Source organism: Uranotaenia lowii, chromosome 1, assembly GCF_029784155.1.
Source record: "Uranotaenia lowii strain MFRU-FL chromosome 1, ASM2978415v1, whole genome shotgun sequence".
Classification (NCBI taxonomy): Eukaryota; Metazoa; Arthropoda; class Insecta; order Diptera; family Culicidae; genus Uranotaenia; species Uranotaenia lowii.
The window spans coordinates 36,931,041-36,958,056 of record NC_073691.1 but is presented as its reverse complement, the minus strand read 5'-3'; the positions used below and the strand labels follow the sequence as shown (position 1 = coordinate 36,958,056).

Below are 27,016 nucleotides of genomic sequence, written 5' to 3'. Positions count from 1 at the left end.
AACGATGATCGGTGAGCGAGCTACCGAGGAGCAAGTTCACGACTTCACGATCAATTGGCCTTGTAGTGAGAGCTTTTTCCAGCTGCTCCACCAAACGAGAGTGAAACACTTTTACTCTCGGTTGTCGGTTTCGGTTTCAACGAAACCGATCGAGATCTCGCACATACTCTCAAGCCTAGTTTTCACGTCGTTCGGCTGCTGCTGATTGAGATCTCTAGGCTCCAGCTAGGTAATTGGCAAGTGGGGCTCATTTTTCTCCCGTCGCCGCCGCCGTGGGTCGAAACCCGATGAGAAGCGGGTCTCTTGGAAATTTTCAAAAAAAAGTTCACCCGAAGAAAAGCCGCCATACAGCCCTCACGTGGAAAGCTATAAAATCGATTCCGAGCGCCGGTTAGTGCTTAGTTATGGTTATGTTACGGTACGGTTAGTTGTGTTTGATCGCACGGGTTGTTTCGCACGGACATCAACAAGGGTGTTGTTAAAATTAGCATCGGGCAATACATGAGACGGGCAGTTTGGGAAATTAAGGGTGTAAACTTTATGTGAACAGTTTGGGCAGTGATTTGTTGAGACAGTTGGAAGAGAACTTGTTCCAGTGATATAAGCGGATTAAGGAAAGAAGCAGAAGAAATATGTTACGATTGGTATGTGAATCATATTTTTGGGTATAATTCTTACATAATGAGATATTAAAGATGGATGATACCTCTTGATGATTAAAACAGTGAACATAAACAAAAAGTTGAAGAGAGGTTTTGGTAAAGTCTAGGAGTAGTGATCAATGGAAAGCATATGTCGACGCAGCGAAAACTCGTGAATTTGTCAACAAAAATCAAAATATTATTGAAGTTTCACAAGAAAAAGTGTTACAACTTTCGACTATTAAAAAATACAAGCGTTAAGCATAGCAAGATGCAAGAGCCTGTTTTAAAAAATCTATAAGTTCACCTCACCGGATACCTCTTGTAAACATGTTCTAAGCACTATGGTTAGTCATACTCTGACAATCAAATCGTAAAAACTATCACATAAAACAATGAAGCGTTGTTTATCAATCAAATTCAGAAAACGATACAAAGTGTTCTGTACAGATAACAAAAAGTTAATTCGGAAATCATTCAAACTGTTTTCTATTATTCGGAACCTACTAAATAAAATCAAATCTTAAATACAGACCCCGTTCGTTTTTGGCAACATTCGATTTTGGCATCATTCGATTTTGGCACATGTGCCAAACGGTTTTTAGAATCAACATTACCTTTTAGTTTTCGTTATAACAGGACCAATTTTATTAAGACAAACACCATAAATACGTTTTTATGTTCTAAAATGGTGATAAAATGCAACAATAAAAACAAAAGTGTTTTTAAAAAAATTATAAAGTACTCAAAAATGACAGAAAGATGAAAAATTCAAAAAGTTAAAAAACAAACTCAAACAAAAGACTGAAAATGACAATAAACAACTAAAAAATTATGAAGAATGAAAAACCCGGGAATAATACAAATGAAAACAAACATTATAAACAAAACAAGAGAAGTGGAAAATGCTTCAAAAATATGATGAAAAAAATTAAAAAATTTCAACAAATGGTCGAAAATTAACCTAAAATAAGGTGTTTGATAATAATAACAGTTATTTTGTAAAAATAATTGAAATAAAGTTGAGAAAAAAAAACCGTTCGATTTTGGCAACATTCGATTTTGGCAACACAAAATGTACGGGCATGTTGCCAAAATCGAACGGGGTCTGTATTAAAAACCTGGAAATGATTCATGAACTTGTTGTAAACATCAAAACTATTTATATTTCTTTAAATTTTTTCATATCCATAACTATTGCAGTTAATTTTTTCCACTACACATTTGAACTCACGGATAAATAAATTGCACCAATTGCAAAAAGTCATACAAGTGTGCTGATATGCATAGATCTTCATCTACATTAATCAATTTTCGTATAAAATAGAAACTTTTGAAAATACATCCCTAAATCTTTGAAATAGTAAGCTATGTTTGTATAAGTAAACCTTTAGTAATGAAATGAAATTTCTGAAATTGCTCAAAAATACTGGTAAACTTAGCTTACTTGATTTGAACATAGAATTAGTTATTCATAAAGAAACTTTTAAAATAAACCAAACTTCCAAAAATAATAGAAATAGATTAAAACTATGCGGTTCAAATCAGATTCTTGAAAACTCATTCCAAGTTTTAGATTCTAGTTTGAAATTTGGCTCTTGAAAAAACGGCAATTGCAAATGTTAATCAATACACACAAAATATGAAATCCCCCCGTAATTTGTAAGCTGAATCTTAATCTAAATTATCAATATTTATTCTAAATTTGAATTCTGCACCTGAATTCAGAATTTTTATTTTAGATTTGTTGCCGAATTTTAATGAGATTTCTGCTATATGAAAAAACAATAGCTGAAATTACCTTTCAAATCAGCATTACCGTTACAAGCCAAAAATTGCAATGCAATCAAGATTCTCAATCATGAACCTATAATTTCAATTCTGATGTATTGGGTTTCAATCTGAAATTATTATTTTTATTATTACGACTTGCAAATAAGTATAAGTTTTTATAAAAATGAGATTTTGAAAAATTGAGTTCTAGACCTTCGAATAGAAACCAATCAAAACCTTTGATGATCAAGTTTCGCGGAGATTAGATACAATACAATTGAATATAGTTAAAAGTAAACTTGGAATGAAATTTTGCGTTAAATTTTTATTAAAGCATTTAATGTTTAACATCTTTTATTATAATGCATTATATCTATTGTCTTGATGCTTGACATCTTTTCTGAGATACTTGTTTATTAATATCAGGTTGAAGTTAATTTGTCACTGGGGATTTTTTTTTATTATCTGACGGGTTTGCGCCGGGGGTCTTCAGATTTTCCCCAAAATTGAAAATTTGGTTCATTTTTGCGACTTAAAAACACATGTATTTTTTTAGATTTCTAACATTTTTATTTTTTGAGTTAGTTTCGGTTAGATTTTTTTGTGAATAAAAATAACCATTTTTCAAAGCTACATAACTCTGTTGTTTCTCAACGGAAATTATAAAATAGCACATCAAAAGGCATTGAAATTTTATCAGCTTTCCAAATAGAATAGTTGAAAAAAATTAAATAATGACCTTCAACATGAGAAGTTGTAAATAAACTTTAAATGGCGTCTAAAAGTACCGTCTGCACCACCGAATATTTTGTAAAAAATACCATTGTATAGCTCGATTCATGATGCAACTTTCATCTGAAGACACCAAAGTGGGCCATTAACACCTTGAAGAGTTATGAAATAAATAATGACAATAAATCTCTTTTTTTGCATCGAAAACAAACAATGGTCGAACAACTGCACTCACATATGAAGATAGCAAGCACTTCTAACAACATGGAAACAATGTAATATTTTGTGGTGCAGACGGTACTTTTAGACGCCATTTAAAGTTTATTTACAATTTTTCATGTTGAAGGTCATTATTTAATTTTTTTCAACTATTCTATTTGGAAAGCTGATAAAATTTCAATGCATTTTGAAGTGCTATTTTATAATTTCCGTTGAGAAACAACAGAGTTATGTAGCTTTGAAAAATGGTTATTTTTTATTTACAAAAAAATTTAACCGAAACTAACTCAAAAAATAAAAATGTTAGAAATCTGAAAAAATACATGTGTTTTTAAGTCGCAAAAATGAACCAAATTTTCAATTTTGGGGAAAATCTGAAGACCCCCGGCGCAAATTGTCAGATAATAAATAAAATCCCCCAATGACACTTTCATTATTGACGATAAATTTGTATCAGATAATCTCGAACGATAAGAAGTTTTTATGGCTTTCATTATGGAAAAAACTCCTCACATAGATAGGTACTTGCAAACATAGCAAGAATTCTGGCAACAAATTTCCGTAACTCAACGTAGCGTTCAGGCAAATAGCTGTAAAAATTCGGTACAGCCCCTTCAATGTATTTTGCTTTTAATAAAGAATTGCACTGCAGCTCTATCAACTCTAGTTGCAAATTATCAGCAGCATTTTTAGGAGCAAACGAAAATGGAGATTCAAACAACGAAAATTCTTGTTCGTATAAATTAAGCCGAAAACGGCTTTTGAATGCATCTAGTAACGATTCTAGGTGAAATTCGTATTTACCAAATGATGCAGCCTCATTTGATCTTTTCAGTTCTTGACACGTAGAGAAGTGCACAAGGTTTTCTTCGGAAATTTGGTTGATCAATAACAGTAACTTCGCTTGAAAGTTTTTTACATCATCACAAGCACTTATGATTTTTTTTCTTTTCCTTGAAGTTTTAAGTTCAAATCTTACAGGTGACCAGTGAGATCAATGTCAAATCCTGAACCCAGTCGTCTGCTTGAAAATGTTTAACAGGTTCACCTTTCATTTCCAAAAATAATATTATTTCCTCTCGTAGCAAAACAAAATCTTTTCAATATTTTGTGGCAGAAAAGCCAGCGTACTTTTAGCACATTTTGAAACTTTAATTGCTTTGCGCATAATGCCTCTTGGTGAATAATACATTGAAAATGAGCAAATTGGAAATTGCTATCGGTGTCCCTTATTTTCGCAAACAGATTTCAACCATTAGTTGTATTAAAATCTTTATTCAGTACTTATTTCAGATTTTTATAATTTTATCTTCATACTACTTTGAACGGACAAACACTACAACTTCCCAAAAAGTATATTGAAAATCGCACAACAAAGAAACTTTGAAGCGTGCTATCTCGGAAGTAGCTTTTGTGCACTTATACCCCTTTGGCTCTGAGGGCCTCATATTGTGATAGCAATTGTTTACAAAAAATTGAACTTTATTTATCGACGTCAAGTTTCAAATTTAAAATCGACCTCTGAATCCGAAAAGAAGTCAAAAAAATATGTGCGAAGAGCAGTTTATTGGTCAGATTATAGAAAAAGATAATTTTATGAACAGTTGCTGAAGATATTTTTTAAAAACACAATTATTTTTTTCATTTTACAATTTTAATCACAAATTTAATCTCGGAAATTTTTTGATTATTTAGGATGTTCTTTTATACAAAGAATAATGTTTAAATTCACGTTTACGTAAATCTTCAATTAAAAAAATATCACAATATGTCTGTTGTTCCTTCGGTAAAACAAAAATAATAGAACCAAAATACTTGGAAGATATTTATGTTGTTTACGATATGAATGTGTACACACAATCCTCCACGGAAGCGGAAATCACCTCAAACTGTGGTTCAGAGAAACAAATTTCGGCATCGAAAAACCTTTGCATAAAGTTGAAAACCTTACATTCAACTTAAGTTTTTTGCAGTAATATTTTACATAAAAATCAGTAGTGTTTTTTTTGTAACAATTTAACGGGGCTTCGCGGGCCGCATTGACTAAAACCGCGGGCCGCATGCGGCCCGCAAACTCCCAGTTTGACATGCCTGTCTTAACACATTGCGGACCCAAAACCTGTGTTCCGAAAATCACTCGGAAGAAACGCTCAGGATAGGTTTCTAGTTGGAGACATTCAAAGCCGATTGCTGCTGCCTGTTGTTTCCTGGAGAATCGGCAGAGCGACAATGCGAAGTCAATGTAAACAAGATTCAAAAGCGAGAGCGGATCCGCATCTAAGTCGATCTCTCAAGCTCACTACCTGGTGTATCAGAAGTGATTGAGACACTTACTGATACAAGATCCAATTCGAAAATCCATTCACTCACTCACTCAAACTCAATCAATGCGGCCTTGCATCGGTTCATACTGCCTGCGTACTTTCTGGCAAAGTGGCAGAAACATATGTTCATACGTATTTTGGTCCTCCCCAACAACAGCAACAACAAAGCAAGATGTATCAGGCAGACAGCATTCGGTCATCGATCAGTAAACGAGTGAGTGAGTGAGTGATTGAGCAAGAAAAGTTATCGACTGAAAGAAGAAACTGAAAATCAGGTAGCTCCTCACTCAGTTGAGAATTCCAACTGGAGAAAAAACGTCTCTTTTTCAAATTTTATTTCTTTGATTCTCGGAGCAGCGCTGTTGAACACAATCTTTGCCCGGTGGGAGATAAACCAACCGACAATTTAGGTTTTGCTTTCGCTGTTGAAAACGTTTCAGTGTCTCTCATGAGAATTGAGTGATTTTCGGAACACTGCCCAAAACTAGATTTCTCATTTTTTTGCTTGCCCCCAGTGTGTTATATTTCGATGCATAACTTAAATATTATAAATTCAATAATGAAACTATATTCGACAAAGTTCATCACTACACTTTCGCTAACTTAAAGGTATTATTTTAGTTAAATTTGGTCCAGCGATTTCTGAGATATCAAATGCGTTACTATTGAAAACGCAAATGAGTTTCGAAAATCATGTATCAAATTTTGAAAGAAATTCAAAACAAAATTCAAATTTAAGCGGTTAGCAAAACAGGATTTTTCGTTTTTTTTAATGATAATTCGAACTAAAATCAAGAATCCCAAACTGGATATTGAATCCGGAATATGAAAACAGCATTGCAATTAAGATTTGAATAATATAGTACCAGAACCTATAGAATGAGTATAATCTTATTTAAATGCATTGTTCAGAAACGAATTTCCATCAACAAGCAATAACGTTTTGAAAACCTTGAGCAGAATTCTGAATCGTGGATTAGTTTTCGATTTTTAAGAATTATGCCTGAGTAAGGATTGTTATTTATGAATAACCTTACCAATCATAATTTGATTAAGAATTTCTAATGTTGAGTGTAGAGTAGAATACCTCGCTTGTTTTTCTGGAACCTCAAAGAGAGGGGGGCATGGGGGGGGGGGGAGTTCTCACCCCTTTGATTTATAGTTTCTATCATTTTTTTTAAATTTCTATATGTATTTCACCCACAAGTTTCAGAAATATCTTCTTTAACTTTTATTGGAAAGCAAATTTTTTCTTGAGTTTGGACAAAACTTATAAAGAATGGAGAATTGTCATTAAATATCTTAATAACATTCTGCAGAGAGTAAGGTCTCAATAGCTTACAATTTTGTACCTTAGTGCTAACAGCATGTTTTGATTTGGCGGGAAATGGTAAACTTTTTAATTATGTGTCTTTGTTCATTTGAAAAACAAAAATGAAATAATTTGTTGGTTTGCTACGAAGCTAATTTTTTATAAATTCCATCTTAAACCTTAAGCATATATGTTTTTGGTTTATTATAAAGTGTCTATTATAAAGTGTAGTTTTAGTGTCAAAGTGTAAGGAAAGAAAGCGCAGAACATTCTTCGGAAAAAAGTAACAGTAGACCAGCTATAAAATTTAAAAAAAATCACTTAGTGCCTAAGAAAACTTTAGCTTTCAGGTTCAGCAGCTATGTATTGCGCACAAGGATATAGTCTATTGAAACTTTTTTTATTATAATAACCATTAACACTGTAAAAATTGTACTTTTCAATCAATGAACCACCAAAATTGTTTCAGTTAGTGTAGAAATTTGTTAAAAATTGGATTGGAGTTGAAGTAATTATAATTTTACATCTTTCGATTCATGATATATGAAATTTAATACTTTGGCGTATTTTCTCAGGTAGCTCTATTTTGAACTTTTCATCAATTTGAATTTCTCAGATTTTCTTACATCTAAATTCAACTTTGCACTTGGTTTTGAGTATCAAAACGCAAGATTTTCGTAATCAAATCATAGGCAAGGCTCATCGGTATGAATGGCAGTTTTATACCGATTCTAGTGGTGTAATTACGTGAGCGCTGCAGTAAATAGACGTTGAAATAGATTGAAAAGAACGGTTTTTAGATCACTTTTTTTTAATAAATTTTTTAATGTCATGGTCCTAAAAAATTCTCAAAAGCATATCATTGTACGGATCATATAGCTTCTCACTTCAGCTTTCTGAAGCTCTAATATTGAATTTTTTAGAGCAGTCCATAGCTGATTCTCTTTTCCAAAGCATGTTTTTTGGGATTTTTTTCTCTATGACTTTGAATATCGGGAAAACGAAGTGATACAGTTGAATATTGTCTTAGACACATATTTAAGTTATATAAAAGATTACAGGTTTCTAAAACTATAAAGTTTGTTCAAATTAGTTGAAAAACAAGAAAGATATAGCAGTTTTAGTCAGAAGTATCAAATTGACAATCCAGGAGCTCCAACGGGTAAATCAACTGTTTATAATTTTCAAACCAGATTCGGAATCTGAAAATTTAACAAAAACTTATAAATATTGAATGCTTTAGGTCTGTTCTTAATTTTTTTTGAAGATAGACGATCATTTGGGAATTTTTGTTTTATCATTATGGCCGGATAAGCTCTCGGGGGACCGGGCCAATTTTTATTGGAGGGCTCCTACTTTTTTTTCGTTTTATTATGGTACACCGTGTTAAGTGAGAACGATGGCTTTGCAATATTTTTTTTTTAAACTTTTAATGCAGAACTGGTAATTTACTTGCTATCGATCCAATAACTGTAATAAGATACGATTCCGTTAAGTCGGAAATATAAAGAAAAAAAAAATGAAAATGGTGTTAAGAAAAAAAAGTGCTACAGGTCGGAGAACACTTCAATTTAGAATTTGAAAAACAAAAACCAACTTTTAAAATTTACTTTATAAAATTCATATAGTTTTACATTAAAATTCAGTAAATTTATTTGAAAATTAAAACAATATATGAAAAAGAAAAGTTTTGTAACATTTTAGAAGTTATTTTTTCAATAAATGTAAAACTTATTAATAGACCTTAATAGATAACTGTTTTGGTGGGTTTGGATATGGAGTTTGTAAGCTTATACATTTGTTTAGGTGAAATCAATCATTGATAACTGATGAAATAACAAATCTACGTTAAAAAAAATCTGATTTTGAATTTGTTGATTATTTATTTAATTCAATTAAGGAATAATATTTTAAAAATGATGATATGTGATCTAAAAGAGTTAAACTCTACAGTTTTTAAAAATTTATAATGATATCATTGCAAGTATTTCTAACATTACAAAATGAAGTTTAGAAAAGAATTAAATTCATTTAACAAAATTTGTTCAAACCAGCAGTACGATAAGTTTTTTGCTTTAAAAAAATCTTAAATTTAATTTAATTTAAAACTTCATTCATCGCTTTTAAAAGTGTTGTTGAGCATTTAGAAGAACAAGAAACACAAAATAAAATTTAGACTGAAATTATTTCATACCAAGAAGAATATTCCATACCAGCATGATGTTTTGAAAATAAAAATTTTGAGTAATTCAATATAGCCCTATAGTAAGCATTGCAGAATTTTCGCCTTGAATTTCATTCAAAAACTTCTTCAAAAAATCTAGGCATTTGATTTTGAATTTGTGAACACTTTTCCAGGACAAATTTAAGCAGAATCCAAAGCGAAGTGAATTCAGATAAATGAAGGAAGAATTTATTTTTTTAATGAAACATTTCAGCAGCTTTCAAATAGTTTTTCAAACTCCATCAATATGGAATTAAGAATACGAACTCGACTTGAGTTTTTTTCTTTTTTCAATAATACAAATAAACTAGCAAGATAAAAACTTGTTTTTTTTTATATATTCTGTTAACCGGGCCAGACCAGAGAATGTTCAAAATACAATCAACAAAACATCACTTTTTTATATTGAATTAGCTGACCCGGTGTGCTTTGCTACACCTTTCAGAATCAAATGATATTTTCAGAAATCATTCAAATTTTTATTGTTTTGTTGGCATTATTTTAAATCAAATTATAAAATAATTCATAAGCAACCGCTATAGAATGGGAACTGCAGCTAGAGTTACGGATTGCAACACATCAATATCTTAAACTAATACTCTGAATCTTGATCTATAAATTTGTGTTAAAGATCTGATAATTTAAATCTTTTTCTTTAAGCTTCGCCCTAAAAAATGAGGGTCTCAAATTAATCGTACGCAAACAATCCGACTGATAAAATATGGTTGTTTTTTCTTGATATGTTCTGGATTTATGCTAAAAACTGATGAGAGAGCCCCCCCCCCTGTCCTTCCCTTCCCCCTTACTGAATGGAGATCGTGATCTTTAATAATCATACCCTTTTTTTTCGTTCCCAATAATCTTCTGGTATCAAACATTGTTCCATTGGTTGTTAGGTTTTTAAGCTTTACAACAAAATTTAAATGGAACCCCCTTCTTTCTTCTCCTCTCTACACTGTAAAGCATAAGGGTCTATAACAATCGTAGAAACATATCTCGTAACCAAGTACCTTTCCATGCCATATTTGTTTCCATTTGTTGGCTTCGTAAGCATAAATTGAGAACATATGCTAACAAAATTGTATTGGGCTCACCTTCCTCCTCCCAAGTATACCTTCTCACTGAAAGGAGGATGATGTGTCAAATAATCATAGAGTCATACCAAAATGATTTTCCATGTTAAGTACTGTCCATTTCTCGGATTTTGTAAAATAAAAGTTAAAAGTTGTACGTCTCGGTGGTCGAGTGGTTAGCGTGGTAAGACGGTAATCGCTGGTCCACTGATGGCATGGGTTCGATTCCCATCTCGGTACTGGGTGTTAAATGTTAAACTTAAGTTGTCCACGTCATTTATTCGATCTGTAAAGCCTAAATCGGCTAAGACGGTGTATGTCTTTTAAAAAAAAAAAAAATGTAAGCTTCCCTCTTCCCTTCCTATATTCCATGCCATGCCAAATTTGGTTTTATTTACGTAGTAAATTTTTGAGTTATGTATAAACTTGAAAGGGAGTACTATCCCCCTTTCCGTTCTCTTCTTTCAATAGAGGGGTGATAACTTAATATTCATTAAAGTATTTTTCGTACTCAAATACTTTTTGATGCCAAATTTGGTTTCATTTCCTCGATTAATTCTCGAGTTATGCAAAAAAAAATGGAAACCCCCCCTTCTTCCTTTATGTCTTACCGCTTAAAAGGTACGGCTTAAATTTATAATAGAAACATTTCTCGTATCCTAATACACTCACATGTCAAATATGATTCAATTTGCTTGATCAGCTCTCCAGTTATACTGAAAATTGTAAGGGAGACCTCGCCTCCCCCTTTTCATCCACCTCTTCGAAAGAGTGAGGGATACCATATATTCATAGAAGCATTTCTCGTACCCAAATATCGTTCCATGCCAAATTTGGTTCCATTTGCTGTTGTAGTTCTTGAGTTATGCAGTAAAAATTGTATGAAACTCCCCTCCCTCTTTCCTTCCTCCCCGCTGTAAGAAGGAAGGGGTCTCAAACAATCATTAGAACATGTCACGTCCCCAAATACCCGCCCATGCCAAGTTTGGTTCCATTTGCTTAATTACTTTCTTGGTTATGTTAAAAACTATAAAAGAGGCCCCTCCCCCCTTTATATCTCCCTACTGGAACGAGGGAGGGGTCTCAAATAATCATAGAAATATTTTTCGTATCCAAATACCCTCCCATGCCAAATTTGGTTCCATTTGCTTCATTAGTTTTTGAACTATGTAAAAAAATATGAAAGAGGCCCCTCCCCTTTTCAACTGGAAAGAGGGAGGGGTCTCAAATAATCATTGAAATATTTTTCGTATCCAAATACCTTCCCATACCAAATTTGGATCCAATATCTTGATTAGTTCTGAAGTTATATGAAAAATTGTAAGGTAGCCCCCCTCCCTCCTTCCTATCACTTCACTGAAAGGAGGGAGGGGTACCAAATATTCATAGAAATACTCCTCGTTCCAAAATACCACCCCATGCCAAATATGATACCATTTCCTTGATGGGTTCTCGAGTTATGCAAAAAATTGTCTTTTGTTTCGGAGGCCCCTCCCCCCCTTCATGAGAGAGGGAGGGGTCTCAAACCACAATAGGAACCTTGCCCTGCCTCCAATACCCCCACCTGCCAAGTTTCACGCAAATCGGTTCAGTAGTTTTCGAGTCTATAGGGAACAGACAGACAGACAGACAGACAGACAGACAGACAGACAGACAGACAGACAGACAGACAGACAGACAGAAATTCATTTTTATATATATAGATAAAAGATATGATTTAGGATTTTTCAGCTTAATAGTAAATACTTTGATGATGAGATATTATCTTTAAATTTGAAATTACTTTAAGGATTCAATGGCGGCCGAAATAACATTTCATTAGCTTTGTCAAAATTTGAATAAATTTCAGTATCAGTTTTTAAAAAGTGTTGTGCAGTATAGAATTGGTGGAACATACAAAAAAAGTCCCCCATTTTTGTTAAAAACGGCTTAATTTTACAAGGTTTATCACAATACCTTTAAACTTCTGCATTATTTGTGAAGAATTTTATGAATATGTAATTTACGAATACATTCATGATTCCTTGAATTTATTGAAGACTTTGTAAAAACATTCCTGAATTTTATGCGAGAAAAATTCAGGTAAATGCCGGGTGTTATTGATATTAAAAAAGATTATTTAGTTCTCAAGTTTTGCTGAAAATAAAATTATTAAAACTGAAATGTTAACTTATTATTATTAAACACTTATTAAAACAATGTTAACTTATTAAGTATAAGAATGAATAATGTTAAATTGATGTTAGCTTTTTAGTCATTATCGAAATTCGCGTTTTTTTTACACATTCTACACCATTTTTCCTAAAAAAAAAAAAAACAAAATCTTTTTTCAATTGTGATTTTCTGTTTTCAAACGTGAATTTTGTCACATTCATAAGAACACACAAAATTAGAATATATGACATACAAATAAACATTTGAATTATGAATTATAAATTTGAAAATCCTGCTTTGGTTCCTATTATAACTTTGACTTAAGTTTCTATTTAAATTTCATTCCTAATTTGTGTCTCAAATCTTGATTTGATATTATGAATTTGATTCAGTGTCTTAAATTGTGCTTCTGAACTAAATCTGATTTTCAGTTTTGGATTTTACTCTTGAACTTTTATACCTGAATCTCTATGCAATTTGAATTTAATTCTTTTGTTTAAGTTTTTGATTTTGGATTCTAACTAACTTCTTCCCAATTGTCATGAGGAAAATTTTCATTCTGCTTTTGATAAAGTTTAAACTATTCGATTATTGATGAAATGAAAAACATTTTACTATCTCTCCTTGAATTTTTCTACACACAAATTTTAGTAACAGATATTTGCGCATTTTACATGCACTCTTCCGAAATGATTGCACGTGGTGTATTAACAATTATTGTTTGAAAATCCAAACAATACTTTCTAAGCAGATATAATGGTTATTTAAAGGCAATATACTTAACTTATTTCCAGTTTTTTTTTTGTATGTTTAAAATATTATGTATTTTCTGGGACAGCATTTGCAAATGAAAAAAATCGATTCGTAGGGGCTCCCCAATCAAAATTGCCCCGTCCTTCCAATGACTAAATCCGGCCCAGATTTTAGGATTGAACCGAAAAAATGCTTCCTCTAGAGTTGTGGAAGATTTTTTGCAAGTTTCAACGACGAGAAAATAGAACAATGAAGAGTGTTTCCAACTCAAAAATAATTCTTCATTCTATGATGACGAAGAAACTTTTTCGATAAAAAGCTATTCGTTTTTCAATTGTGGATCTACCAATCAATATGATTTGAGATGGTAAGATTAATTGCAATGCATCGGAGTTCAATGGCTTTGTAGCCATTGCATTAGCACTTGGACAGAACCGAATCGTTTGCAAATATATGTAGAAACAATCCAGATTGTGGAAATTGCGTGAAATATAGTAAAGAAAATCTTTAACTTAAGGAATAATAACGCTTAAATGTATTATTTCGTTGGACAACTTTTTGTTCTTAGTTGAAATAACATTCAAATCAAAACGAGGGGAAAATATTGGATTCTTATGAATTTTCAAAGTTGAAAGAATCACGAAAAAAAATTTGAACGGATAATTGAGACAAAACACACGGATAATCAAATCACGGATGATCGAGGAACTGCAAAATCGAGTCCCGCCCTTTATTTAGATATGAAACGTATGAAAAGACTTCAACGCTCCACGAGCAGAGTCAAGCGACGAACCTTTTCTTGGATAAATCGTTATAGTTAGCGATGAAAAGAAAGGCTTGCAACGCTTAACCCTCCGATGAGATTCTGCTTCCTCATATTCTACCAGATGATAAATTAGTTTTATGTGCTGAACTGAAACCCGTTTCTCTTAATCTCTTCCTACTTTCGACCACCAGAAAACCAGAAGATAAGCCGGCCAGTGAGAAAAACCCACTGCCACAGTTTGTTTTATTTTTCTCGTTTTTCTCGACGACCGACCAGTTTTTCCAGCGCCATATAATGGTGCTATTTTTTTTGCTTAACTGAATCTATGTCTTGTTTTCCCCGCATGTAACGTACTTGTTTTCTGTAAAAGTATCAAGCGCCGTCGTGCTGCATTGACGAAAACCGGCTTCACTTGAGAGAGATTAATTAAATGGAATGAACAACATGGTATGAGCTGTGTATTTACGATCGACTACGCAAAACTGGCCCGTTCCCATATGCAAAATTGTACTGGGCAGTAGAATCTTAACGTTGGTGAGGGCAATGAACTCTAGTTGAATTATTTAATCCCAGTTGGATTATGCAAAAGCGAACTAGTTTTTCTCAGACTATAGAAATATCACAGATAAATTGTGTTCAATGAGCTTAAGTAACTTTGTTGTGATATAATCTCATTGTAAAGAAGCATGTTTCTAGCTTATCTGTTATAATTTGAGTTAAGGATTTTTAGTTTTGGACTTAACCCTTCTAAACATTAATCTTAAGTTTTGACTTCTGCCTGACTATGCATGTTGAATCCATCATTAGCATTCCGGGCATACTAATGGACTGATAATTTTACAGCCTTTCACATTAAATGCTCCAATAATATCGGAAAATATCTCCCGATCGACATCATTAGTGGATGTTAAATTAGCCTTACATAATAACCAACTTGATCTAATCAATGCAATCAACACGCAAAGCACGTGACAATAATGCAATAAATACCCCTGAAGCTAATCGGCAAACCGGAATGTCCCCGGTAGTGGTTCTTCACTCGAAAACTTCAGCAGCCGTCCCAGATCCGAATCACCGTTTCTTCAATCGAAACCGATCGTTATATGATTTATATCTCGGTCATAAATTGTTCCACTGCCTACGAGTAAATATATAGTTCAGTGCAATCCAGCTTCGAAGAAAGGGGACATAGTAATAAAATAAAAACCTGCCCTCAAGATCCAAGAATCCGCGTGTGTCCATGCCGTCTTGACGTGGAGCGAGAAGTTTCTTCGAGGAATAGTAAGTAGTTTTTTTTCATTTAACATAAGTGGGGGTGGCTTGCTTCTGCATTTCCTGGTCCCTGTTACAACTTCACCATTAAACGAGTGTGATGAAGAAAGTAAATCTGCCATTACTGTTACCAGTCAGCCGTCGTCAGTGCTATTACGTATGGCATGTTACTAAGGGGACGACCATTCCGATTCCGAGGAAACTGGCCGATGTTGCTAGTGCCGCCGGCTTGGGCTTACTGGGTGTTGTTTTATTTATTGTGTTTTTATTTTGCAAATTGACAGTTAACTTTGGTTGCAAAAATGCGAAGATATTTAGCTGTAAAATATAATTGACTTTGGAGCATTGTTCCTAAATTCGCGCATTTTACTTAATCAACGGTGAACGATATTTAAAGGCAATGAAATCTAAATACAGTTATTACCTTCTCTATCCAAACCATTTCTTCAACGAATTTCTGAACATTTCAGAACATTTCTCAAAATGCGAACATAAACAAAACAAGTTAGAGAAAAAAAGCTTCAATTGGCCCTATCTTAAGGTTGCCAGGTGGCCCGGTTTTATCCGGGTTTGCCCGGATATTCACTACAAAATTTGCGAACAGTCCGGCTCGGCCCGGTTGCCCGGATTTCATTGAATAATGCCCAGAATTTGCCCGGATTTTGCCTGGATTTATTTATTTTATTTGGCAAGTTAAACGAAAAAAAAAACAAATTGTGTTGTATTTCAAATGTGTTGTATTTCAAAAGCCCGGATTTTGGCAGCAAGGTGGCAGCCAAATGGGTCATGTATAATTTCGCAAATCGACCATATACATTTTGTAGCTTGGTCCAAAACCTTACCTGTGCAAAATTTCAGCTCAATCGAACCTTGCTCAAAGCGCTTAAAGTTTCGGTTTTTGACCCTCAAAAATCTCTCAAAGACCAAAGGAAATCGTAAAAATCAAAATTTTAATTTCGATGCCAAATAACTCAAAAAATGCATGAAACGTCGAAATCTGGTGTTATCTCGATATTTTTTTTGCAAAAAATCGACTCAAAAATCCCCACCGACCAAAACTTACATGAGAAGGGATCAAATGAATCTGGAAAACCTTATTTTCAATCCGGAAAACCTTATTTTCAATTTTGATGCCTAATGATTCAAACATGCATGATCTGATCAGGATCTGGTGTTATCTTTAAAAAAAATTTGAGCTTAAAATCACCTTTCTGGGGCTTGGTCGATTTTTTGAAGATCAAGTCCCAGTAATTAAATTTTTGAAAAAAATTAAAATACTTATGTGCATTTTGAGACTCAAAAAAAAAACAGAAACTTCTAGCGCTTTAAGGCACCCTTAAATATAGTCCGATTGACATGAAACTTTGCACAGTTCAGTTTTTTTGGCCAAGCTACCAATGGTATATGGTCGGTTTCCGAAATTCGACCATAATTTTTTTTCCATCCATCCCTTGTCACTCTAATATCGACATGTACATTTAAAAACGAAAAAAATTCTCTACAAAAGCCAATTATGTTTTGTTTCTTAAATTTTTATATTTGCTTCAAAACCTTAATTTTGAAAAGCCATATCCAGGGCAAGAAAACTGAACAACTGTGTTGCAATTACATCGGCACTAAATTCTCAAAATAGCAGCCAAAACACTTGAGAATAGCCCAAGACCGAAAAAACACCTATAGGGGAAATGGAAGGCAACATCGAAAAGGACTAAAACAAATTAAAAATAATTTATTTCATTTTCAAGCTCCTGTAAAAAAAAGATTTAAATAAAAACTTCAAGAGTTTTCAAGAAACGTAATCTTGTAAATGAATTCAGATCATATTTTCAAATAGTAGTTTCCACCTGTTTTGTGCTTTTTTCTTGGGCAATTACTAATTCCAATTTCGAATCTGCATATTGAACCTGAATAAAAATTCTGAATTCCTAATTAGAAATCGATATTTGAATCTAAATTAAAATAAAAAAATCCCAATAATTATAAACCAAGAAAGGCATTTTATAACAGAATCAGAAACAGAATTTTTAAACAGAAATCTCTTATTTGAATTTTGAATCCTTGATTTTCTATACGAATTCTTTCTTCAATTATTTATTCGTGATTCAACTAGTGAATCTGAATGAAAATTCTGATTGATCAAACTTAGATATTTCTATGTTGGATCAACATTTTGAAACTTTTAAAGTTTCAATTTTGCATAAAAATTAAGAGAAAGAATTTCAAATATTCAATATATGGAATTGTTTGTAATTTTTAAAGTTTTCTTCGAATATTCTGGAGTGATGAGTTTTGAACACAGAAAACAATCTTATTTTAGTTTCAAATGCAAAACCAAGATTCGAATCAGGATAAAGATTCCACAATCCAATCACAGGCAACAAATTTTGGTTTTTATTTAAAAAAAAATGGAACCAGCACATCGGAAATGATTCAAACCTAAGCAAATCAGATAATCAGATATTTTCCACTTATCCAGGCAGGGCGATTCCGGGCTATTTTATCAAAAAATCTGACAAAATCCGGGCCTACAACTTAAAATCTGGACAATATCCAGCCAAATTTGGGAGTTCTTCAGAATCAAGAAGAAACTAATTCAAATAAATTGTTTTTTCTGTCGCAACACATCAGCCAGCAATTTTATCCAAATAAAAAAAAATTCAAAAAATTATTTTAGTCGCAAAATTTGGTCGATCGCGCGATTTAAATTTTTCTTTGATTTGGCTAATAAAGTGAATACATTGACCAAAATCCACGCAATCTGGTAACCTTAGTGAGTCTAACCCTATTGAAAATTCGATGTTTAGGACTAAGGGCTGTACCCAAATTTTATTCATCAGCTTCTTTTGTGAATAACTTTTGATAGCAATTTTCGAGTACCGAGTAGTCTTTTAATATCTATCAACAAATGAGAATTTAAAAAAAAATCAGTAGGAGTATTGTGGACCTGAGATAAGATTTCGACGTTTTGGCCTTAGTTCTGAGTCTAGATTGTTTCTTTTGATAAACTTTAGTTTGATTTAGAATTTCAGATTCAGAGTTTAGAGGACAATATTTTGCATGACATTTTTACATTTTTGAACCCTCATTGGGAGATTTAAATTTAGAATACATTTAGAAAATCAGTAAAATATGAGCAATCTTTTAGAATACCATTACTTACTTACTTACTTAATGATCCCGCGCCGATCCTCCGGTGCATAGGGCCGTGGTAAAAGACCTCCACTGTTGACGATCCGGAGCCAGCGTCTTCACCTGGTCCCAGTCAAGATTCTCGTCGACAGTTTGGATTTCAGCGGCTAGGCTTCGCCGCCACGAATTTCTGGGTCTGCCTCTTCTTCGATGACCTTCTGGATTCCAATCTAGCGCCTCTCTGCAAATCTCGTTTTCATCTCTTCGCAGCGTGTGCCCAATCCATCTCCACTTACGTTCCCGAATCTCGATTTCTAGCGCCTTTTGATGACACCGGCGATGTAGTTCCTCATTCGAGATCCAGTTGCCAGGCCACCAAGCGCGGATGATATTCCGCAGGCAGCGATTTACAAATACAATTTACAAATAAATTTACAAAATTTAGAATACCATTGATCTGATAAATTCCAGATTTTAAAAAGAAAATTTTGGCTATAAACCTTTTTTCAGGGTATGTTTGGAAAGTTTTCTAAAAAGGAAATTATGCTAAGAATGATTTTCACAAACAAATTCCCATAACTTTGACTTAAACTTTTATTCTTGAAAAAAAGAAATATTTTATTTCGTTTTAAGAACAAATACACAGATGCAGTTTCGAAAACTACACAAAATTAAGCAGATACAGATAACAATTTTTGGAACTAGTTGAAATTTGTTTTTTAGAAATTCAGAAATTACAGGGTATTTTTTATTCTAGATAGTAATTAACCATCGGATTAACTCGCGGAAACTTTTTTTTGGAAGTAACCAGGTTTAGGTAATTCAAGAAACGAATGATGGATGAAAAAGTTTCATATCTCAAGTTTATTTTGTATGTATGTATGTATGTAGATAATCCACCATGGGTGCACGGATTCACCGCAGTTTCGCCAACGTATGCGCTAAATTGCATTCTTTAGATTATAAGTTCGGCCAATCTTCAATGCACCTTAGCACATACCCGACACCATGGCTTCGTGTGAACTGTCATGTAATGAATGAATTTCGTGTATGTGTATGTCTTATTTGTAGAACGAGCAAACAGTTTCGCAACCGTATAAAATTCATAACATTCTCAGTGTTATGAATCTTCGACAGGTATTCCGCATGCGTGTAGATACCTGCCCAGCTGGCAACTGATTGAACGTTCTTATATAATATAATCAATAAATAGTTATACAACAGAATAACCTCACCTTTATAACCAACTTACCTCAAGACACACTTAGCTTACCTTTAGCTGTAACCAACCTTAATCAGTATCATAACCATATTTATTTCCATCTGATCTAAAATAAACAATTTTTTAAGTATTGCGATGCAAAAATTTGAAACAATATATATCGAAAATGATAGATTAATTTTAAGTACAAAAAACTAAGAACAGTAAACATGACCACGTCCTACTAATAATAATTCAAGGAAATGAATGAACAAATTGTTATAAAAAATGTTTACATTATGTTGGCGATGTACATGCTGTAGGAAATAAACTATTAAATTATATGGAATTCCGACGCTAATTGCGATATAAATAAAAAGTAAACAGTGAGATTCGAGGAAAGAGAATCTGCACAATTTTTAAGTGTACACCCATAGAAGAGGTTGCAAAAATCCAATGCCTTTTTAGCAAATCTCTGTGCCGATAATGCTCTGAAATGTGCACTGTGCCGAAGACGGTATGTTTGAAAAACCGTAACTGGCATAAGGACTCGGCTCCCAACCAAAATGATGACCACTACATTCAAGCGAAACAAGAAAAACATTTTATGGGATTTCCTTCCTATTGGATAATTCATCCCAGAAACAAGAAAATAAAAATTAAAACCACAGCGCTGTAGTGAGAATCGAACTCACATCACCAATTGTATCGTCTTGCCAGTCCGACATTCTAACCAGTGTACTATTCGAGCTTCATGCAGGACGAGGTATATTTGTCATAGGCTTTCTGTTACAGATCAATCACAAAAACGTACAACAGCGGCTTCCCGGCGTTTGGCCTCCTTTCAATGCATTCCTGTGCCTTAAGATGGAAACGGGAAAGGGAACGGGAGTGAAGGAACGGGAAACCCATTGAATGAGAACTGTGCTTTGCTTACTGCCTGCTATTACATACACACGCTACATATACACAGCTGCTAAAGCCGGGCAGCTTGGCCGGTGTTGTTTGCCTGTGAATTGAAGGAATGTTGTTGTTGTTGCTTTTGCTACATACACACGCACAGCTTAGCCGTGTTTGCCGGTTGATTGAATTAGATGGATGTTTTTGTTGTTGCTTTTGCTACATTCACACGCACAGTGCTCGGTTCGCTGGCTGCCTGGTGTTGGCCGGTATTTATTTCCATCCTTCTTCGGCTTGTGATGCGATGGGGAGGGACGCGAAAACGTTTTTATTTTGTTTCATTCAGACATACGCAATTCGGTTGCGCTGGGAGGTTAATGCCGGTGGGCGCAAATCGAATCAGTGCCGGTCGCGTTATCTTCTTGTACCAATGATGCTATGAAATTGACTACACGCCATTGGCACAGAGGCTGAATTTTGGGTGTACTAATAACTGAAACTGTAAATTCCATGAATATCTGAAAATAAAAGAATCCCGTGCTGAGGTGAATATTTCAGGCGATGTCCAAGTCGATAGCTGGAAATTGAATAAATCACCACATTGCACCATGAAAAAAAATCCAACAAGCCATACAAAACCATGAGCGGCTCGAACTCACATCGGGGTACTCAAATTTGCGTCCCAGTTTGTTTGAAAATTGAAGATCCTTATCGATGTTCCTAAAATATTGTATGTAAAACAAACTAAATTTGCAGCTGCATCTAGAAAAGCCCAGTGTGGTCTTAAATTGATTGTTAAAATAGTTAAAATATCATAGGCCAGGATATTTTTTTATTTAGCAGTTGGGTGAAAAGTATATGGAATTAAGTTTAATAAAAATATGATTATTAAAGCAGAGATTTGGGTTTTAATTAGCTCTTGAGTTGAGCATACTGAAAAAAATTATTATTGGTTCTAGGAAAATTATACATGTGAAAATTTTATTGGTTTTAATCCTTCTCAAAAATCAGTTAATGGATTCTTGTTTCTTTAATGTTACTAAAAATTCATAGTCATTAGATAAAATAGCAAAAATTTAGAACAGTCTTGAACTATTTCCTTTCATTTATCCCACATATGAGGGAAAATAGAGCGAATGGATTCACCTGCTTTTACCGTACCGTAGAAGTGCTTCTGTTCTGTCCTTTTTGGATTGAATTGAGACATGTCTTCGGTCAACCGAATAACATGCGGACCCGAATGGAGCACAATCGTCGCCTATTTGATTTGAATGAATTTTCTACGGGCCACCATCAAGTGATTAAAGGAAAGAGAGAGAAGAAATGAATTTCATATAGGACCTTATCTATGGTATCTGCATCTCACTTGTACCTGTGGGAAAGTGCGGGAATAACCTGATTAATGTTACTAAAGCGGGGTAAAGGAGAGATAGTTAAATAGCAACATGGAATTTCCTCACCGGTATCCTTTCCGCAAGCGCCGACTCTGCTTCTGGGGAAATTAACTGGTAATTTCTCCTATCGTCGCAACCGGGTTTCAAAATCACCCACAAATTATTAATTTATTTTTGGTAACAAACTCCCATGTAGCACACAATCCAGACTATATACTCAAACGATAAACCATGGTAACACATCACCCTTTATTTGATTTTTTAGTTTGAAATGGCCCACGCTCGCCCACGCATTATCAATCAATGCGCTGCTTTTTATTCTTTGCCATGTCGTTCATATCTTCTTGTTAGTTGGAACCCAAATTTATCGAGATTAATTGCAGCAAGCCGGTAGATTCTTGTGCTCATGCCTGAACACGTCAAGGGATGGAAAACTAAATGATGCCGGCCCATACTTTTTTTGTACTTTTAATTTTCACTAGGTGCTTTTCTCATTTTCCATATTTTATTCCAAGCCAACTGACACTAACGGAAGCATAAAAATAAGGCCATTGCCTGGCAGGCAAATATCGCATCACACTTAAAAAACACCATAAATACAATCACTTTTTGTAATTCCAAAACCACTCCAGACGTATCAACACCAGCCTTTCGGAGGCTCCTTTACTGCAACGAAATATATCTTCCACAAATTTAATTGTGGACGAAAACACCACATTGGTCACTTTTATTCTAAAACCGCTTTCACAATCATACAATTTCAAATCTTTCTCGTTGAATTCCGGTTCATAAAATTTCAAACAATTTCGCCTCGCAAATTTCACCAACCCGGCTCAGCGGGAAAACACGACCGCGCGCGACAAAGGCTTATGAGTGAATCCGTTTCATATCTCAAGTTTATTTTGTTTTTGAATTGCTTTTGCTCAGTTTTTCAATAAAAGTTTCATGGTTTTATTGATCAGCTGACAGATTTTCAGTTTGCTAAAACATTTAGATAAAATTGCCTAAAATTCGAAAATGATGTCATAATCAGAGAACACAAGAAATTTAATTTGTTTAGAAAAAATTTGGAAATATTCACAATGTTTCAGAAAATCGGGAGTTTTCGGAAAAGAACACTCTTATTTCGTAATGAAAGTAGATTTACAGATTTTTGATCAAATACCACAAGTTAACAGCATTTTTGAATGTTGTAAACTAAAGATAATTTTTAATGTAAAATCGGATGCTGAAACCGAAAATAAATTGAAATAAAAGAAAATCTCACTTGAAAACTTTTCAGGTACAAGTCCAAATGTGATGCGGTCTTTGGATGAAATTTTTTTCTTGATGTAGGCTATAGGAAAATTAATCATTAAAACCAATAGGCAGCGTTGGGGTAGCGTTGGCCATGGGGAAACGTGGGCCACTTCAAATATCTCAGCTGTGTGTTGAGATAAAAATCCCAATCCAATTGTCATCTTCGTTGCTTTGCGTATGTACGTATCATATGCTTCTTTTATGAAACTAGCCTAAAAAAATGTACTTACATAATTAGACAAGCGCTCGCAAAATTGCATCCGTGCGAGACCTCAAGTACAGAAAAAAAAAAAATATGCTCATACGCTTATGATCTCGGTTTTGTCATGTTCCTTCAGGTGGAAAAGGAATTTTTGATGAAACATAAATAGGTCACACGAACGCAACCAATTTCCATATTTTGGTGTTTTTACACTCGTTCAGAACTTAAAATACGTTATTACTATTTGTAAGGTTTTCTTATGCCAAATGAAGAATTATGGAAAAATGTTTTGTCCATCTTTTGTAATGCGATAGAGACGAACAATGCCAGGTTTAGGTAAACTATTCGATCATACACAACTCTCTTTTTAGTTACCTCATCTGAAATCGCTTTAAAATAACTAAATGAATTATGAAATTTCAATTTTGGGTCAACTCATAAACTTTGCACGATATCTAGTCCATTTGGATTTGGTGGTCCACGTTTTCCCACAGTTTTTCAAAATCCAAAAAAAGTTACTTTCTTTAAAACAGTCAAAACTCGGAAAATTAATGTATTTAAGAAATAACAAAAAATGCCTAATGATACCTCAAAAATGTAGAAAACATTTCCGTTTGTTTTTTTTTTAATTTTATCTTTTCTTATGAAGGAGTTATGAAACAAAGAAAAAAAGTGGTCCATGATCCCCCATGTAAAATACATCCTAAAATCTTTGAAATTTTGATTAGCATTTGTTTAAAGAATCCTCAAGTAAAAAAAGGAAACTTACTTTCATCGATGGTTGAAATCTTAGTATTTGCATCAAAATCTGGTGAACTTAGCTCAAGATTGCCGGAAATTTTCCCGCATGTATCAATGCCGAGCAAATCCAGGCTAATTTATTTAAAAGCTGGTGAAATTCGGGCATTCTATTTCCAAAATTGCAAACAAAAATCCGGACAATATCTGGAAAAATTAGACAAAATCTTTGAACTATTCAACAAAAATGAAGAATAGAAAACAATTGAATCATTTTTTTAATCGAAAAACATAATCAGATTTTGAATCGTATTTCAGGTTCCCAAAAAATCATTTATGTTTATTTTTATAAATCTAGCTGGAAAAAATCCGTTTTTAGGCGACAAAAATTAAAATTATAATGATGAAATTTGAATTTTTTCGTTTGATATTCCAAAAAAAGTGAATAAATCTGCACAAAGTAAGGAGATTTACTCCAAAATTTGGGAAACCGGACCAGGCCAAATCTTTTCCAATTTTGTTTAATTAACATTCGGGCAAGTTCAATTAAAACCCGGTAACCTTGCCAGCTTAATTTTGCTCATTTGCATTGAACTTACAATATTTTTTTATAGAAATATTTCAATTTTGAAAAAAAAAATCTGAAAATTAATCTAATTTTTAAAAGTAAAAGTGAAAGATAAAAAATTTGCGATTCAAATCGATTTCATGCAAACTCGATTCAAATTAAATATTTTAGATTAAAATTTAGTTCTTGAAACAACTGCAAGATTGCAGTTGTTTCAAGAATTAAATTTCAGGCTAAAATATAAATTAATAATGTTTTACAATACGCCAACCCATATGGAATTCCCTGCAATTTTTTAAGAGAAGAAACATCTTTCTTTATCATCAATTACCTTTCATTAAAAATCAATTACTGTGAATGACTTTTAAAAATTAGTTTTACATAAGACGAAACATGCAAAACGAACTGAAATTTGACTTAATTTTTGTCCTTTTCAGCTAAATTGTTCAAATGAACTGACTTTGGTTAAATTATATAATCAAACTAACAATTGGAAGGATGAACCTGCGATCTCTTGTAATTTTAATTCCTTACCGAAATGGTCACCTTGATCATTTTATTTTGAATCTGGAACTCATTAACGAGCTGAATCTGAATCTAAATTTAAAACCTGAATTCAAAATTTTAATTTTTCAATCTGTTTCGGGATTCCAATAAGTTTTCTGAAATGAACATGGAAACGGTTTCTTAATTTGGAATTATGAGCAATGAATTGAAATCAGTTTCAGAGCCCTTAATTATGAATCCATAATTATCATTCGGATGTTTTGGATTTCAATGATTATTCTTTATTTAAATTATGTACTTCTATCTGACTTGCAAATTCATGAACATTGAATCTCAATATAAAACAATAACTCAGAATGATTTCTAAGTTTTTTTTTCATATTCGAAAAACTATTAACTTAATGTTAAAAATGGTATGAGTTTCGAAAATCATGAATCAAATTACGAAGGAAATGTAAAACGACGATTTCAAACACAGCTTTCAATTTCAATTTTAAATGATAATTTGAACTGAAAATCAAGATCCCTAAACTGGACATAGTCAAAAATATGAAAACACATATACAATTTCGATTTTGATAATAAGGAACCAGAATCTCTGAAATGAGTCACATCTTATTTGAAATTGATTATTCAGAAATGAGTTCCTCTCAATAATGCGTCAGTTCTGAGTAAAGATCAAAATTTGATTAGGAATAACGAATTTTGATTGTGGAGTTGAATACCTTGCTTGCATTTGATGGAGGGGGGGGGGGGGGGGGGGTTCCTACGTTTCTACGGCCATGGTTTGAACTGTTTTTGATGCTCCGTGGTACTTTGTTTTATATTTTCAGTCAAACACAAAACGTTTGATAATTTATTTTTTTCATATTTGGTAATCTGAAATCTTGGGCTCTCTTTGTACTTTTTTTTTGTAAAAACGAACCCACATATACTTCACGTTTCTTTGAACACAGCAAGAAAAATTCGTGTAATTTTAGACCGAAAACGATGCACGAAAACGGAACATCGATTTTGATGTAAAATTCTATCACGATGTATTTTTTTCAAGAATGTAATTTTTGAGGCGTGTAAATTTAGATCGAAAACAATGCACGAAATCGGACGATGAAAGCCTTCGTGTAAAAATAGACGGGGATGTAAATTTTAAGATTTATTATCGTAAATATTAGAAATCTTTGCTAAATATTCAGGTTTTGCTGTTGTCTATGAATGAATACACTGCTTTTAAAATTTTAATTTCGCATATATTTCCAAAAATAACCTAAATGATATATACCATCACGCACAGCGTCAACCTGGAATTTTTGTTTCATCCGATGATTCCCAGCACGGTGATGTTGAACAGATGGCCGTCATCAGGATCCTCGATTCGTCCCAGAACACCATTATTTTTCGGTCCGCGTCCTGACGAAAATTTCTGCGAAAAATCACTGCCACTGCGAAAAATCTGATCTTGTTGCAATCGAGAGAAAACTGATTAATTTCAACAGCATTCTTTTTTCAATATGACATTATTATGAACCTACCAGCTTTTGAAGGATTATAGAAATGCTAGAGCTACGCCTACGACTCGTTTTTGAATAATTTTCTTACTTGTTTACTTTGTATCTGACGCGCGCCACACAAGTTGCACTTTTTCATTTAATTTTAAATCAAACTTACAATTTTACACTGTGTGTGATATAAAATTCATTAACCGCTTGATTTTTACATCACGGAATGTAAAATTATAGCAAAACAATGTATTTCTATTCACTTTTTGAAAAAAGACTAAAATTACATCAAAAGGAGTTGAAAATTACATCGTCTTCGATTTACACTTGTAAAAAATT

The 27,016-nt window shown here is 33.3% G+C and overlaps 1 protein-coding gene across 4 annotated transcripts in view; it reads left to right on the top strand.

Moving 5' to 3' along the window:
- Positions 1-404: 404 nt before the first annotated feature.
- LOC129756719 (uncharacterized) overlaps positions 405-27,016 on the top strand; it is a 39,908-nt gene continuing 13,296 nt past the window's right edge. For all 4 annotated transcript variants that reach the window (XM_055753733.1, XM_055753727.1, XM_055753720.1 and 1 more), the window contains exon 1: positions 405-644. In XM_055753733.1, coding sequence (XP_055609708.1) covers positions 633-644 — 12 coding nt within the window. In that variant the 5' untranslated portion in view covers positions 405-632. The remainder of the gene's footprint in view (positions 645-27,016) is intronic.